This window comes from Apodemus sylvaticus, chromosome 15 (genome assembly GCF_947179515.1).
Source record: "Apodemus sylvaticus chromosome 15, mApoSyl1.1, whole genome shotgun sequence".
In the NCBI taxonomy this organism is placed as follows: Eukaryota; Metazoa; Chordata; class Mammalia; order Rodentia; family Muridae; genus Apodemus; species Apodemus sylvaticus.
This window is the reverse complement of record NC_067486.1, coordinates 57,815,737-57,831,649: the sequence shown is the minus strand read 5'-3', so window position 1 is coordinate 57,831,649 and position 15,913 is coordinate 57,815,737. Positions and strand designations below refer to the sequence as shown.

The 15,913-nt window shown below is 41.7% G+C and overlaps 1 protein-coding gene across 1 annotated transcript in view; it reads right to left on the bottom strand.

The window, feature by feature from the left end:
* Window positions 1–13,383, bottom strand: part of Gap43 (growth associated protein 43) — a 155,600-nt gene extending 142,217 nt beyond the window's left edge. The window contains exons 1-2 of the mRNA XM_052158133.1: window positions 13,373–13,383; window positions 11,267–11,336 (exon numbers count right to left, since the gene is read on the bottom strand). Coding sequence (XP_052014093.1) covers window positions 11,267–11,336; window positions 13,373–13,383 — 81 coding nt within the window. The remainder of the gene's footprint in view (window positions 1–11,266; window positions 11,337–13,372) is intronic.
* Window positions 13,384–15,913: the final 2,530 nt, after the last annotated feature.

The following is a 15,913-nucleotide window of genomic DNA, read 5'->3' as shown; positions in this document are numbered from 1 at the left end:
TTTATGATTTGTTTTCTGGTTTATCCATCATTGCTAAGGAAGCCATACAACCTTTAAGATATTATTAAGCACAAAAATGTAACCATGCAGCTCTTGAATTTCTTTGGATGACTTGGTGGATTTTCATCTCAAATTTTATTCAGGTTATTGGCATGTAGTTATTACATAATGTTAGGTATATTCCAGTGACTCTGGATCTCACCTTCTGTAACACTGGACCTAAATTCTTCCAGCTAGACATTATGTCTGGTAGCTTATAAATCTCTTGTATTTTATTTTATTTTGTTTGCCACAAATCAATGTACTGTATAATACTTTACTTAAATATTACCATCTCCCTGGGAGATATTATTTTCCATTTTATAAATTAGGGAAAAAAACAGATCAAGGAGCTTAAGTACCCTGTATTACACAGAATTAATGACATAGCTGGAACTGTCTTAGTTAGGCTTCTATTTCTGTAATGAAACACCATGACTAAAAACAAGTTGGGGAAGAAAGAGGTTATTTTGCTTACACTACTACATTACAGTTCATCACCAAAGGCAATCAGGCTAGGAGTTTAAACAGGGCAAAAACCTGGAGGCAGGAGCTGATACAGATCATGGGGAAGTGCTGCTCCCACTTGCTCCTCGTTGACTTTCTGGAAAGCCTGCTTTCTTATAGAACCCAAGACCACCATCCCAGGGGTGGTCGCACCACCCACAATGAGCTGCTTTCTCCTACTTCAATCATCAATGGAGAAAATGCCCCGCAAGTCTTGTCTACAGGTAAGAATATTTTCTCAGTTTCAGCTGAAGTTATCTCTTCTAAAATGGCATTAGCCCTGTCCACTTGATGTAAAACAGTCAGTAAAGAGACCCAGGCAAATATGCGTGTGCCTCTCTTTCTCTGTGTGTGTTCTCTAATACACATGCGTGTAGAGGCCAGTGGTCTGAATCAGTCGCTTTCTCAATTGCTCTCCGCCTTAGTTTTTGAAAAAGGATGTCCCATTGGACCTAGACTCTTCTGTTTCATCTAGACTGTCTGGGCAGCAAGCACTCAAGATCTACTATCCATGCCTACTCCAGGCCTGGCATTATAGACATTTTGAATATGATGGAATTTAAAGTCACCATGGTAACATAATCTGGGACTGACAATGAGTGCATTTCCAAAAAGTTTTAACAGATACCCTGGGTGTGCATGGCACTGTGTCTGTGGGCTAGGGCCCTGATCTAAAAAAAAAAAAAAAATTAAAAAATAAAAGAGGAGAAAGAAAGCAGAGGACCAGCATTTGCCTCTCTGCTTCCTGCATATGGATACCAGGAGAACTTTGACCTCAGTCCTAATGGCATGCCTTCCCAATGTGTCTGGTAAATGACTGTGTCATCAAACTGCGAGCCATAACAAACCTTTCCCTATTTTTAAAATTTAATTTTGTCTGATATTTTGTGGCAGCAGTGAGAATAGTCACTAATGGGAATACTTTGTTCCCAGGGTCACCTCCATCTTTTGCTCTCCCTGACTGGAGATCTATGGGCTCTCACTCATTATAGACATGCTGCCAATTACTTCTCGGCATTAGAACCTGATTAAAGATCCTTTGGAGCCTTCGCTCTATATCTGCCAGTCACTGAGCCCCTAGACCATGGACTGCTTTCACAGCATTAGCATTAGTCAGCTTCTAACTTCAATGCCTGATCCATGCTGTTCACTCTCTCTAACTTTTATCTTAAACTAATTGTCTCCAGGTTGCCCCATGGAATAGATGTAGAAAAAGAAGAGAAGAAATTAAGGTGCCAGATTCTAGAATCACCTCTATTGAGATGAATTTAAGTGAAAGAAGGATCAGCCAGTGGATCTGAGACAGAAGAGCATAAGAGGTGAAGGGATGGGCAGGGCTAGGGAGATTGCTCAGTCAGCAAGCATGAGGAGGGGCTGGGTTTGATTTCCAGCACTTACATAACAGAGTGGGCACAGTGACATCCACCCTTAGTCCCAGCTATAGGGAGTTTGGAGCAGTAAATCCCGTGGGCTTCTTGGCCATCTATCTGAACTGAAGAGATGCAGGTTCAGTGACAGACCCTACGTCCAAAGTAAGATAAATAGAAATTGAGGAAGACACCTGTCTTGATCTAGGATCCTTGCAGGCATGAACACACTGGGCCACTCATACATGTATACCTGTGCACAAGCACATTGATTTCACACACAAATAAACACACACCAAAGCTGTTGAGTTCATTAAGAAATGATGCAAATGATGCCTAGGGGTGTTTTGGGGGGAAAAAAGAAACTGAACTAAACATAGTTGAGCAACTCTTAGTAGGATATGGAAACTTTGGAGGTACAAATTGCCAACAGGAAGAGAATCAATGAAAGCAAAGGGAAGGGCTGAAGAGCTGGGAACGTGGGAACAGATAGCTCCATAGATCTCAGGGACAGAGAGGAATGTAATTTGATCTCGTATTAACACCAGACTGATTGCATCTGACTATTTTATACACCTGTCTTGTTGCTATGAAAACAAACAAACAAACAAACAAACACAACACCTAACAGAGGCAACTTCATGAAGAAGGGAAGGTTTTATGTTGACTTATAGTTCAAAGGATATGTATGGTCCATCGTACCAGAGGAATATGGCTTTGAGCAGGGGCAGAAAGCAGCTGCTCACATTGTGACCACGGTCAGGAAACAGCAGTGAATGCTGATGGTGGCCTCACTCTCCCCCAGTCATTTAGGCTGGGACTCCAGCCCAGGGAACAGTACTGCTCATTTGTAGGAAAAATCTTCCCACCTCAGTTAACCTCATCTAGATAATTCCTCAGACAGGCCCAGTTTTGTTTCTATGCTGATTCAAGACCTTGCCAACTTGACAATCTGATTGACTATCACATTGACCAATAAGATTGCCATACGCGTAAATTATCCACAACTGATGGTTTTATGTGTGCAGTAACAACATCCCGAGCACCTAGCCCAAGCATAAAGAGTTGGTAAAGTAATAATAAAACCTAAAAATTAACTAGAAAAGAGGGTAGGGGATAGGAAAGGGAAGGGAAAGGGAAGGGAAAGGGAAGGGAATGGAAGGGAAGGGAAGGGAAAAGGAAGGGAAGGGAAAGGGAAGGGAAGGGAAGGGAAGGAAAGGAAAGGGAAGGGAAGGAAAGGGGAAAGGAAAGGAAAGGAAAGGAAAGGAAAGGAAAGGAAAGGAAAGGAAAGGAAAGGAAAGGAAAGGAAAGGAAAGGAAAGGAAAGGAAAGGAAAGGAAAGGAAAGGAAAGGAAAGGGGAAAGGAAAGGGGAAAGGAAAGGAAAAAGGAAAGGAAAAAGGAAAAGGAAATGAAAAGGGAAAAGGAAAGGAAAGGAAAGGAAAGGAAAGGAAAGGAAAGGAAAGGAAAGGAAAGGAAAGGAAAGGAAAGGAAAGGAAAGGAAAGGAAAGGAAAGAAGACATTTAAAACACTACATCCTTAGAGTCAAGGAGCCCCTGGCCTGAAAACTATAACAAAGACAAAAGCAAACACAGGATATTGCCTGGGGAGACATGACCTGGAAGGATCTGGGAAGCTTCTTCATGTAGATAATGATGTAGAACTGATTTGCGATGCTTTAGACTTAGTTAGCACTCTGGCTATAGTAGAGTCTGATGCATAGTAAGTAATCATTAGGCCTCCTTAAGCCTGAAAGCATGCACAAGGTTACAGTAACCTAACACTCCAGTCATAACGGTCCTGAGTCTCACTTGCTTAGGTGGTATATATCTTTCCTTCACCTATGACCTTGTTCTCCCCTCATATGGATGGACAGGAGTCTTCATATAGGTTCTTATATTATGCTGGGCTTCATCTTCTTGTCATTGGTGTGTTGTGCTTGCTGGTATCTCTAAAATTCCTATTATCTATCTTCTGGCCTCACCTTGTGTTACTGCAACCGTCTTCCAGAGTTTGTCATCTTGTGTAGGCCATCATTGGAAACATCTTAAACTCTCCTCTTGTTTCTTTTTTTTTTAAGGACTTTCTTTTTTTTTTAAGATTTATTTATTTATTTATTTATTTATTTATTTATTATTTATTTTATGTCCATGAGTACACTGTAGCTGTAGGTTATGAGCCCTCATGTGGTTTCTAGGAATTGAATTTAGAACCTCTGCTCGCTCCAGTCAACCTTGCTCACTCAGTCCCTGCCCACTCAGGCCCAAAGATTTATTTATTTATTATAAGTAAGTACACTGTAGCTGTCTTCAGACACCCCAAAAGAGGGCATCAGATCTCATGACAGATGTTTGTGAGCCACTATGTGGTTTATGGGATTTGAACTCAGGACCATCAGAAGAGCAGTCGGTGCTCTTAACCCCTGAGCCATCTCTCCAACACCTTTGTAGGACTTTCATGGAAGTTCATTGTTAGAAAAAAAAGTGAGTAACCAAAACACAACTACTCCTGAGTGTGTCTCTTTTCATAGCTCAAGGGTCACGTGGGTTACATGCCCAGTCTTCTTAGACGATCCCTAGTTATCTGCATGCCTCCGTGGTTTGTAGACCTTTGTCCAGGTAAACTCTAATATAACCCTATCAACTGGATTCTGTTCAAGTAAGTCTGTAATTGACAGAATGTCGGTGCCAGCAGCCACATGGCCCAGACAGAAGGAACTAGGCTTGATGAGGAGTTATGTCCTACTTCCCCAGATCCCATTACCTCTGCAGAGGTCAGCTGCTTGCCAGGATGACAGCCACAGGCTATAACAGCTATAAGGGAATTATTATCACCTTCTATCACTGGAGTGTGACCCTGTTCTCAGGCACCAACAAGGTGACATTTCAGTAAAGATGAGGATTATACTAATAGTAAATGTTTCCTATTGTGCCAACTAAGTGTCAAGCACTGTTCAGAGCGCTTATTTTTTTTTTTTTATCTTTAAAACCTTCTCACTGGACCTGTGAGATGGCTCATTGGAAAAGGCACCCACTATCTAGCTTGATGGCTGGAGTTCCATTCCCTAGATCCACAAGATAGAAGCAAAGTACTGGCTCCTAAAAACTGTTCTCTGAGCTCCACTCCTGTGCTATGGCGTGTACACACACTCACACATATGCACATATGCACACATGCACACACACACAGAGGCACAGACACAGACACACACACACACACACACACACACACACACATAATTACATAGAATTAGTTCCCTATTTATAGATGAGAAAATTGAGGCACAGAAGAGCGACGTGATTTGTTCTCTGTCATATCTATTAATAGGCAGGGTTGGTGGTCTGTTTAGGAGGTCTGGTTCCAGAGCTCAGGCTGCTACTCAGTATATCATAGTGGTCTGTACCCAATTCAAGAACATTTCTCAAATTTCTGAACTATTCATGCTTTCAAAAAGATTTAACTCACAGTTTCTACAATTAGCTGACTTAGATTATGCAGTTTGGGATTTTTTGATATATTAACCAAGTTACATAAACTGTCACAATTTAGTTGTAGATCATCTTCATTTCTTGTGAAGTCATTTTCCTGTTCCCTCATGTTTTCACATGCCTAGCATTCTATAAATCTGCGATTCTCTGTACCCCATGCAAGTTAGAACATAAAATACACAGACCACTGTGACTCAATTAATTTAGAATAGTATTTTCAGGACTTGTCCATTCTGCTACATGCATGGAATGCTATAATTTTTCATAACAAGATTTCATTACAACCTATGGACACAATCATTTTGTTTATTTGTTCATTAGTTACAGAACACTTGAGTTGTTTCTACTTTGGGATATTACAAATAATGTTGCTAAAAGCATTAATGAACAAGATTCTGTGTGGTCATCTGTTTTCAGTTTTATTTCTCAGGTATATACATAGCATGATTTCTAGGGACCCTAACTCTGTGTTTATCAGACCAGAGGCTTCTTGCTTTTGTTGCTGCTGCTGTTGGTGGTGGTGGTGGTTGGTTGGATGGATGGTAGGTTGTGTTTGTTTCAAAAGTACTTCATTTTTAGGCCTGCACACAAGGCCTAAAAATTTTAGGCCTGCACACAAGGCCTAAAAATTTTAGGCCTGGGTTTAATAGCCCAGGAAGTGTTTAAACTTGTGTTCCTCCTGCTTTTGACTCCTGCTGGCTGGAATTTTCACTGGGTTTCTATAGCTAGCTATCTCCTTGACCATTTCTTCTCTCAAGAATTAAGCCTGCAGTTCTTCCCACATTCTAGATCAGTGATCTGGATGAAGATCCCAAGGGCACACACACACATATGAAATGCAAACCCTCATGCAGGCTAATATGCATAAATACTCACTAGTATATAAGTAGTCTGGGTGTGATATAGTCCAAATTCCTAGAGAGAAAATAAATATGCCCATCCTGCCTGGCCTCTAAGGAGCCTGTGAAGCAATATTTCTCTGGCTTGGAATCACATTACAATTCAACCTTGGCTTCTCACTGAGAAGCATCTGCATTTAGATGAGAGCTCCCTTGCAGGGTTTACATTTTAGAGAAAAGACACACATATCCCTCCTTAGCAGAGTTATTTAAGGATTTTGTTGTTGTTCTTGACCAGAGGATGAGCATGCCTTAAAAGTTAATTCTCTCTCTCTCTCTCTCTCTCTCTCTCTCTCTCTCTCTCTCTCTCATAAATCAAAAAGTCATTTCAGCATATTGAATGCTTAGAAAAGGTATCATTTAATACTTTATTCTCTACATACCTCTTGTTTAATATTGTATTAACTTGTAAATTTGGGGGCCTGCAGGAGGACTCAATAGGTGGAGGCCATTGCTGTGAAGCCTGCCCATGTGATTTCAGTCTCTGGGATCTACATGGTAGAAAGGGAAAAGTTGTAATCTAACCTCCATACATGTGCCAGGGCCATGCAACCCCCCACCCCCCACCTCATCAATAAACATAACAAGAGAAAAATAAGAAACAATAAAGATTTCTTTAGGTAGTTGAAACTGAGTAGGTTTTTCACCTTGGGCATAGTGTGAAAACAATCAAATTTTGCTAAATGGGACAAAAGTCGTGTTCCATGGGATGGAGACACCCTAAAATAACACTAGAGTTGGCTAATACAAGTATCACAAATATCGCATGTGTTTAAATATTTCTAGGACTCTAAGCCTGGACATTCCTCAGCATCCCCACCCCCCAAACCTCCCTGCTTTTTCCTTTTTTGTGGAAGGTGCAGGGGTCTGCCCTTGACTTGCTTTTATGTGTATGAATGCTTTGTTGGACTTACTGTCACTGATCACGGATGTAGAATGTGGGAAGACCTGCAGGCTTAAGTCTTGAGAGAAGAAATGGTCAAGGGGATAGCTGGCTATAGAAAGCCAGTGAAAATTCCAGCCAGCAGGAGCCTGAAGCAGGAGGAACCCATGTGACTTATAGTGTTCACATGGGTTCTGGGAATCGAACCCTGATCCTCTAGAAGACGAAAACTGGCTCGTAACCACTGAGCAGTCTCTCATCAGCCTTTGTGCTGATACCTTGCTTTTTACAAGTCTTCACTTCCCCATGGGGTCTCTTCCACACAAATGTGCTCATCCACCCATTTCGAGTAGAGAGTCAACTTGAGCATTAGGGAAAAAAGCTGAAGCTCTGTCTGAATTAATACGCCTGGGAGAGCTAAGCATCTCGCTATGTATGCACCAAGCTTTGCATGCAAGCACTTGCCCTTATTTTCTCTGGCCCCTATCTCTGTATCCTCAGGTTCTGCCACCTGTGGCAGGAATGCTGAGCTGCAACCTAAGGTCAGTGTGCACATCCATATCCTCCAGCTTCCGGAATGGGCCCCATCCTGCCCCTCTGCAGTTTTCTCTTACAAGCATCTCTCCTGGCAGACTTTCTTTAGAATTGAAAAAATGCAAGTTTGGAAGTAGCCAGATATGTATAAGGTTGTTTGGGGGTGTGGGTTCCTTTCCTCCAGAAGTGCAAAAGAACTTGAAGAGGGGGTGGGGAGCATCTTTGCACAGCAACAGGTATTTTTTAGACACTAGTCCCAAAGCCACAACTTCAACTGGCTTGACCATTTCCAGATGGATGCTGTCTGATCTTGGTGATTTTTCTCAATTAGCTCACCAAACAGGCACTAGGTGCATCTGTCTTCCACTGTGTGTTTTCCACTGCTGCTCTTTCTCTCCAGTCAGGTGAGTGGCTTCCTTCCTTAAGCCTGTCAGTTCTGAGATGCATACCTCATGGATTTTTTTCCAACCAAAATGTCTGTAAATTCCCAAGGAGAGTAGAACTCTGCAGTAAAGCCAAAAGTCCTGTGGCTTCCTCGCCCCATCTTAGGCAGCCTCTCTCTTGAGTTCTGAATTCCTGCTTTCTGCCTGGAGTTCTGTCCAAGACCATTTGAGCTCACCAGAACTAACTATGCTGTGCCCTTTCTTTGCTCTGGAGTACCCATAATTCATTTCTACTGTCTTATAGACACCGAATTTCTAGTTCATTATCCCAGATGCTCTGTCTTGTTCTGCTGGGGTAGATGTCAAGCTCAGTTGTCACACACTGATGCTAAGGGTTAGGACTTGTTTAATTTAGCAACCTCAGATTTGTGTAAAAACACACTTGACCATAAAGACCAGTTTAGAGGGACCCTTCTTTCTCTTCCATTTTAGTGAACTCCATATAGACCATTGGATTAGTGAGTGGGGTAAGGATAGATAGAAACAAACCAGGTCAGAATCAAATCACAGACCACATTTTTAAAAGATAATTTGAAATGTGCAAAAACCACCATTTGCTTTAAAAATCAGTGTTGTTCTTTATAACTATTATGTCAGTTAGCTTTTTCTATCTATCATGGGATCAAAGACCAAAGAGAAACAATTTACAAAGTGAAGGATTTGTTTGGAGTCAGTTACACCACACCTTTTAGCCATCACGATTGGGAGGACTTGACAGAATAGTCTAGGCCACCAGGAAGTAAAGAGGAAAAAAAGCCTTCTCTGACTGGCCTTCTTCTTTTCCTCTTATTTCCCCAGGGCAGCATCTTAGAAGGTACCATTCATGTTCTGGGTAGGTCTTTTCCCCAACACAAAGGTCTTCAAAGACACCGCCAAGAAATAGAATTTCCTAGTCTCTTAGACACTTCTTCACAGTCAAGCTAGCAAGTAAGATCACCAGTCACAGGAAGGCATCTATTGTAATCTGAATCATAGTCCAGAAGCCTAACTCTCGTGGAATGCCCCTAAATAAGTTCAAGCCACTGTTTCTAGAAATCAAATGGAAAAGTGATTGTGGGAAGGCAAGAAATAATTTGAAGCAACACAGGTATCATCAGGAGATGGGTATCAAACATGTCAGCCTACCTTGGGTAAGAGGCAAGCAGAACTAAGCAGTGCTGGCCCAACTCTTGTCTGCTTGGTAATTATCTCCTACCTAATGCTGCAAGATGACTCTAGAGAAATTCTGACCACTTTTGGGGAAAAACTGGTTTCCATGAGATGAACACTTATGCCAGGAGGGTCAGCTTCAGTGTTTGTCAGGGACAGTTTGTTCCCATTTATGGAGTGAGCTCATCATACGGTGACTCTCCACAAGACTCAGTTGCCCCTCCAATCTAAGGTGACTGAAGGTTTATGGCAAAGACTGGAACCTTTTGGGCACATCTATGGTAACAAAACTTTGTTAAAGCTGACACTATAACTCTTTGTGCCACCAGCCCAGGAAGGGGAATGAAATAGGTTACGCATCGCTAACTCTTAGACTGACATTTCTTGAATGATTAGCATGCTGTGCTCAGAGCTGAGCAGGAACAAGGTGGCTGAAAGCAGTTACACCCAGCCTGCCTGCCTTCATTTTGTTTCTGTGCTCTTCCAGAGTGGTCCACCTAACTAAAGCCAGTGCAATTAGCCAGTTATCACATCCATCCCAAGAGATGCTCACACTCATGGTCCGTGGCTGGCATCCTGTGTACAGGCCTCACCTCCCAGGAAAACTACGACTTTAATTTATTTGAGCTGTGCCTCTTATGTCAATTGGGTGATCAAAAGGTTAGGTCAGTGAGTGTGTTCTTTTACAATGCTGTTCAAAAAAAAAGTCTTTTCTCAAGATATTTATTCTTCGGTACTTGAACATTCTGTCAGAAACGGAATGATGAAAACCAAGCTACCTGAACATTTCCTTTCTGGACTTCACAGGGAACTTGACACCAGAATATTTATAAGTGATGATGCAGGTAATGTAAAATTCATAAGTTTTCACCATGCTTCTTGGGATGGGGCATGGGATTTTATGGATCTAGAGTATGTGTTTACTGCACAGTCTTTGGTTGAGATGCTTTTAATTGGCACCTTTCCTTTGATAGCATATGACCAGCACTCCTATCCACTGACAGCCACACTCCTTTCGACATAGCCTTGCCCATCTCTGTCCCAGACCTCACCCAACCCTCACACTGGTCATTCAGCTGTATTTGCCCCTGTACAAAGGTTAAATAAATTCATAGTTATTCTTTTTTATGGAATTATTCTCAATATAAATCTAGCAAATGGTTGAATTCAATTTTATTTTTACAAATTGCCTACATTTTTAAATATGCTTTTGAAATGAATCCATAGGATTCTGACTTTCTGCTTACCTACTGCACTAGCCTCTATGATTTTGTTACTTGAATATCATGTGCTTGTCATGTTTATCCTGAGTGGCTAAGCCATTTGAACTTGGGTTTAAGGTCCATATGTCTCCCATATGACCAGCTGTCTTGTCCATCTGTATTTAACAGCTGTATCTATCTGTCCCCTCAGATTCCTCATAGGCTTTCTCCTAAATAGTGCTTCCTTCCAACTAGCCTTTCTTCCCTGGCTATCCTCTTTCTCATGTGTAACAGGCAAGAACACTGACAAATGAGGCATGTGACAGTCCCTCTATGTTTTCTTTGCATATTACAGACACAATTTATTTCAACAAACCACGGGAGGCAAGGAGAATGACTATTAGATTTGTCTATCCAAAGAGAACCATATGTCTGACCTGAATCCAGAGGAAAGGGTCCTTTGACCCCTTCCCTCTTCTCTCAGACTTTATATTCACACAGAACATATTTCCCAATATGCTACTCTCCACACAAAATTGCTGTAGTTACCTGAAATATGTACGTGTTAGGACTCACTATTAAGTGGTATGTGCAAAAGGAAGCTATTTCAAAAGGCGAGAAGAACACTTCCCTCACCGAGCATTCTGTCAATAATTATATCGTAAAGCCCTTCTGTTGTGTAGGTCCCTTCATAGGAAGCTTTTGTGGGGACTGAAATGAAAAGCTTTGGTGAGTTTGGTATTCACTGCAGCCATTACCAGTAGTTTGCCACCTGCCCACACCAGCATCTCCAGGGAGACAGTGGATTTCAGCTGCTGCATTGCCAACCTGTTGCCAGGGAAACAAGAGAGGGCAAAAAATCCTCAATGACATCCAATTTCCAGGCAGTCAAGACACCCCTGAAAGGAATTGCAGTAGTCCTCTGAAGGAACCTGAAATAGACTTCTAATTATAAATCCTAAGCTTTTCCCGGTTACAGCAGATATTCTGTCTACAGAGATCTCAGCCTTCAGTCATTCTCTGTTTACCATGTATATAGATCAGACAGTAGAATAGCAAGAGACCTTTCCAGAAAGGAGAAGCAATCCAAGAAAGCACAGAAAGAAGCTAAGTGAGGAAAATGGGGTAGTAGTGAAGCAATTAAAAGGTGTAACGCATTTCTAAGGCCAGTGAAGTCATACATACTTACATGAATGAACCTTGCATAAATATCAGTCTTTAATTTTAAAATTAAGTGTATTTGTGTGGAAGTAGATTGAAAAGCCCTATACATCTATGCATATATTAGAGAGTATGAGACTTGTCGAGAATGTGTTTTTTGTTTGTTTGGTTGTTTGGATTGTTGGGTTTTGTTTTATTTTTTGGTTTGTTTTGCTTTGTTTTTGTTTTGCTTTGTTTGAAACAGTTTCTCCGTGTAGCCCTGGCTGTCCTGTAACTCACTATGTAGACTAGGATGATCTAAAACTCACAGAGATCTGCCTGTCTCTGCCTCCTGAGTGCTGGGATTAAAGATGTGTGCCACCACTAGGTAGCCAGAATGTGTCCTGATAGTTTATTTGTTTTTAATGCAGATGCAAAAGGACTTCTGCAGAACTCCTTTGTGTGAGTGAAGCCCCCATACAGAAAGGGAGTGTGCAATGTATGCTGTTCACTACTAACTTTCAAATGTTCATAAATTTAGCTATGATGCCATGTCTAGGATCACACAAACAATCATGTATGGGAGTATACAGGCATGTAGCATATATCTCCCAGGACAGTGGTGAAAGAGAGAGAGACAGACAGACAGACAGACAGACAGACAGACACAGAGAGAGATGTTTGTGAGGTGTGTGTTCATGTGTAGGCCTATGTTCATGCCTATATGCACATGTGCAGAGCTCAGAGGAGAGTGTTAGGGAGCCCAGAGGAGGGTGTTAGGAGCCTTGAGACCCTCGAGACCCTTGAGACCCTTGAGACCCTTGAGACAGGTCTCTTTTTGTACCTGGAGCTATATGGGTGACCAGTAAATCCCAGTAACTCATTTGTCTTCACTGCAGACAGCACTGAAATGACAGTCATGCATGTGAGCATGTCTGGTTTTTGATATGTTGCCGGGTCCTTAAGTTTGCACCCCAAGGGTTGTTACCTGTTACGTTGCCTCTCTCAAGCCCTTCTGTGCACTCACAACCCTGCCATTTGTATTCTATTTTGTGCAGCCAAAGCTCTGGAGAAAGTCCTGTTGGCCTTGGGAAAAATTGATGCTGGTGATGGAATGGAGGTAAATGTGTCAGTGTGATGTATCTCTTCGCCCTCTCCTTCCCTTTATCTTCTGTGCTCTCAAGTCTGAGTATGTGGCTAGAGGTGCTCACAGAACTTGGAGAAACACGTTCTTATATTTATTGGCTTATTATAAAGGAATGTTTTTCTTTGTCACACTGTAAATTGAATAAAAGATATTGTCTAGTTAGCAACAAGCAACCAAATGAAGAGAAGAAACGCAGGGCCTGGAAGCTTGTAAGCACAGGAGCATCTGCCCCTGGGATCTTGGGTGTGTTACCCTTCCAGTGTGTTGATGAGTTCTTGATACCGTCTCTTATTTTATTTTATCTCATTTCATTGTTCTTTTCTCCTTCAATAAATACATCCTAACTGTAGCCTCCCCTCTCTTGCCTCCTCCCAGCCCCCACGCCTCCCCTCCCCCACCCCCAGGTCCAGTGCTCTCTCATTTCCCTTTAGAAAAGAGCAGGCCTCCCAGGGATATGCATGGGAATCAGTGTAACACTTGTTACCTTCTTCTGAGCCTTCAGGTCTTGAGCTACTCAGAAGCTCTACAAACCCTGTTCATCTCCCCTCCTCCTTGAACATTATAGTAACACACTCACTGCATGGCCATGGCTGAACTGCTTATGATCCTATGCTACTAGACTTGGTGTAGAAACTCAGCAAGACTTGCCTGATTCAGCGTTCTTCTTGGTTTCTGCGTGGTTCTCTTCCCTCTGGGATACCAGGCAGGCCCTGTCTTGAATGAGGACTTTCTTGTGACCTAGCATCAGGAAAGATGGGTTCAGAAAGGTGAGTGAGGATTAGAATTACTATAGTCCACCTTATAAAAGAAAATTTTAGTTTCTGTGGCCTGCTATATAGTGGGAATCACAAGCCAAGAATCATTGAGAAATAAAGAAATAAAGAAAGCTTCATAATAATGAAGCAAACATCACATTGATAACCTGCCGTGAGATTCATTCCATGCCTGACATCTTCCCTCCTACCTGCTTATCTCCTTGTGGGGTTTAAGACTCTTTCAGATCTCTGAGCCTGAGAACATTGTTCTCTGAGGGGAGTTCCTGCGGCAAGCACATCTCAACCTTCTGTGTACAACTGAACAAGGCAGGTTCTGATTCAGAAGGTCTGAGTCATCAGTAAGCTCTCAGGCAGTACCAAGATGCTGGCCCAAGATGCTGGACTGTAAATTCCACTTCTGGATTCTGACTGACATCACTGGAGTAGTTAGCCATATGTATGTATTTAGCACATCTCAACTTTACAATGTACTTATGCAATTAAAAATGTTTTCATCACTCTATGCATATTACAGTGACAGATTACATTTGCTTTAGGATTAGTGAATGAAGATATTCACATGTTACATTTATAGAGGACCTGCTATAAGTATCACCTCATATCCCTGCTCCTCACCTCATATTCCTCCAGAGATCCCCAGGAAAAAAATAGACAATGAATGAAGTTGAACTAATTATGCTTGGACTTTAATTCTTCCTTCAAAGCACAGGAGGAATGAGGTGGAAGTTTGTGCTCCATAGACAGCTTTGGCTTCCTCTCATTGTACGCGTGGTCTTCCTTTCACACATATAATTTCCATGAGAGACATGTACAGTGTAAAAGAACAGTGGGAAGAACGGTGTTGAAAGCAAACAGAAGATTCTGTGGAGAGTGGACACCAAGCAGAACAAATTTTGCAATTACAATATAGATAAGGAGGCTAATGAAGATACGCATTTAAACATATACATGAAGCATGCATGATTGATTTCCTATATGACCATCTTAGTTAGGGCTACTTTTTTTTTTTTTCAAGACAGGGTTTCTCTTTGTAGCCCTGTCTGTCCTGGAACTCACTCTGTAGACCAGATTGGCCTTGAACTCAGAAATCTGCCTGCCTCCTCCTCCCAAGTGCTGGGATTAAAGGCCACCACCACCCGGCATTAGAGCTACTATTGCTGTTATAAAAAAAAAAAAAAAAAAAAAAAAAACATGACCAAAAGCAACTTGTGGTGGAATCGGTTTTTATTGTTTGTTTTTATTGTTTTTTGTTTTGTTTTGCTTTGGTTTGGTTTGGTTTGGCTTAAGTATTCTGAATCACAGTCCATTAAGGGACATGAAGGCAGGAGCCTAAATAAGGCAGGAACCTAGGGGCAGGAACTGATACAGGGACCATGGAGAGTGTTGTGTTCTGGCTTGCTTCCTATGGCTTGCTCATCCTGGTTTCTTATAGCAACAAGGACCAATAGGCAAGAGATAGCAACCACTCACAATAGGCTGAGAGGGGCAATGTAACTAGTTAATAAAATACCTGTGAGGCTTGCCTATAGCCCAATCTTAAGGAGGTGATTTCTCAGTTGAAGTTCCCTTCCCTGTTGTAACTATAACTTGTGTCTAGTTTATACAAAACTAGCCAGCACAACCATGCAACCTATCTTTTCTATAGTATCCCTTCTTGGGCTTTCTATATGCTATTCATGACCTTTACAATTCCTACAAAGTAAGCTTTAGCATCATTTGCAATCCAGGAAATTAAGTCTCAGAGAAGATAAGCAAATTATCCAATGTCTTGAATTCACATTCACACGATTTCAAACTTGAGCTTCTCCCCCATATGAGTCCAAATGCAAGAACTGTGCTTAGGGAGAATGTGTGACAAAACCTTTTAAGGTACTGATCTTGGAAAAATTGGAGTTGCAGGCTCTTTAGGCACATTATAGGACTTTACAAGCAACCAGACACATTGCTTGATTTCCTCTCTATAAGAGAAGCAGCTATGTTAGATATATACAATTGGGGATCTGTGGAGGAATAATATGTATGTCTCTGTGTGAGACATACATGTGCTTGCCAGAACAAAATTAGAAATGCAATAATTTATTTCCTTACTGTAGAAGGAAGAGGGCTACTGTAGCCAATATTACACTTTAACCTCTACAATGTGTTGGGAATTAATTCCCAGTACTCTGACCTCTACATCTCTGCTTTCCCTCTGGGCTAGGTCTTCCCATACCTAGAGATGTGGGTCATACCTTTTCATGACCTGTTGTAGGAAATGTGTTCTGATGAATACACCCCACTGTATTCCTCTATGAGTTAAGTGCTTTTCTATCCCTAGGAGTTGCTCTTGGAAATGATAATCT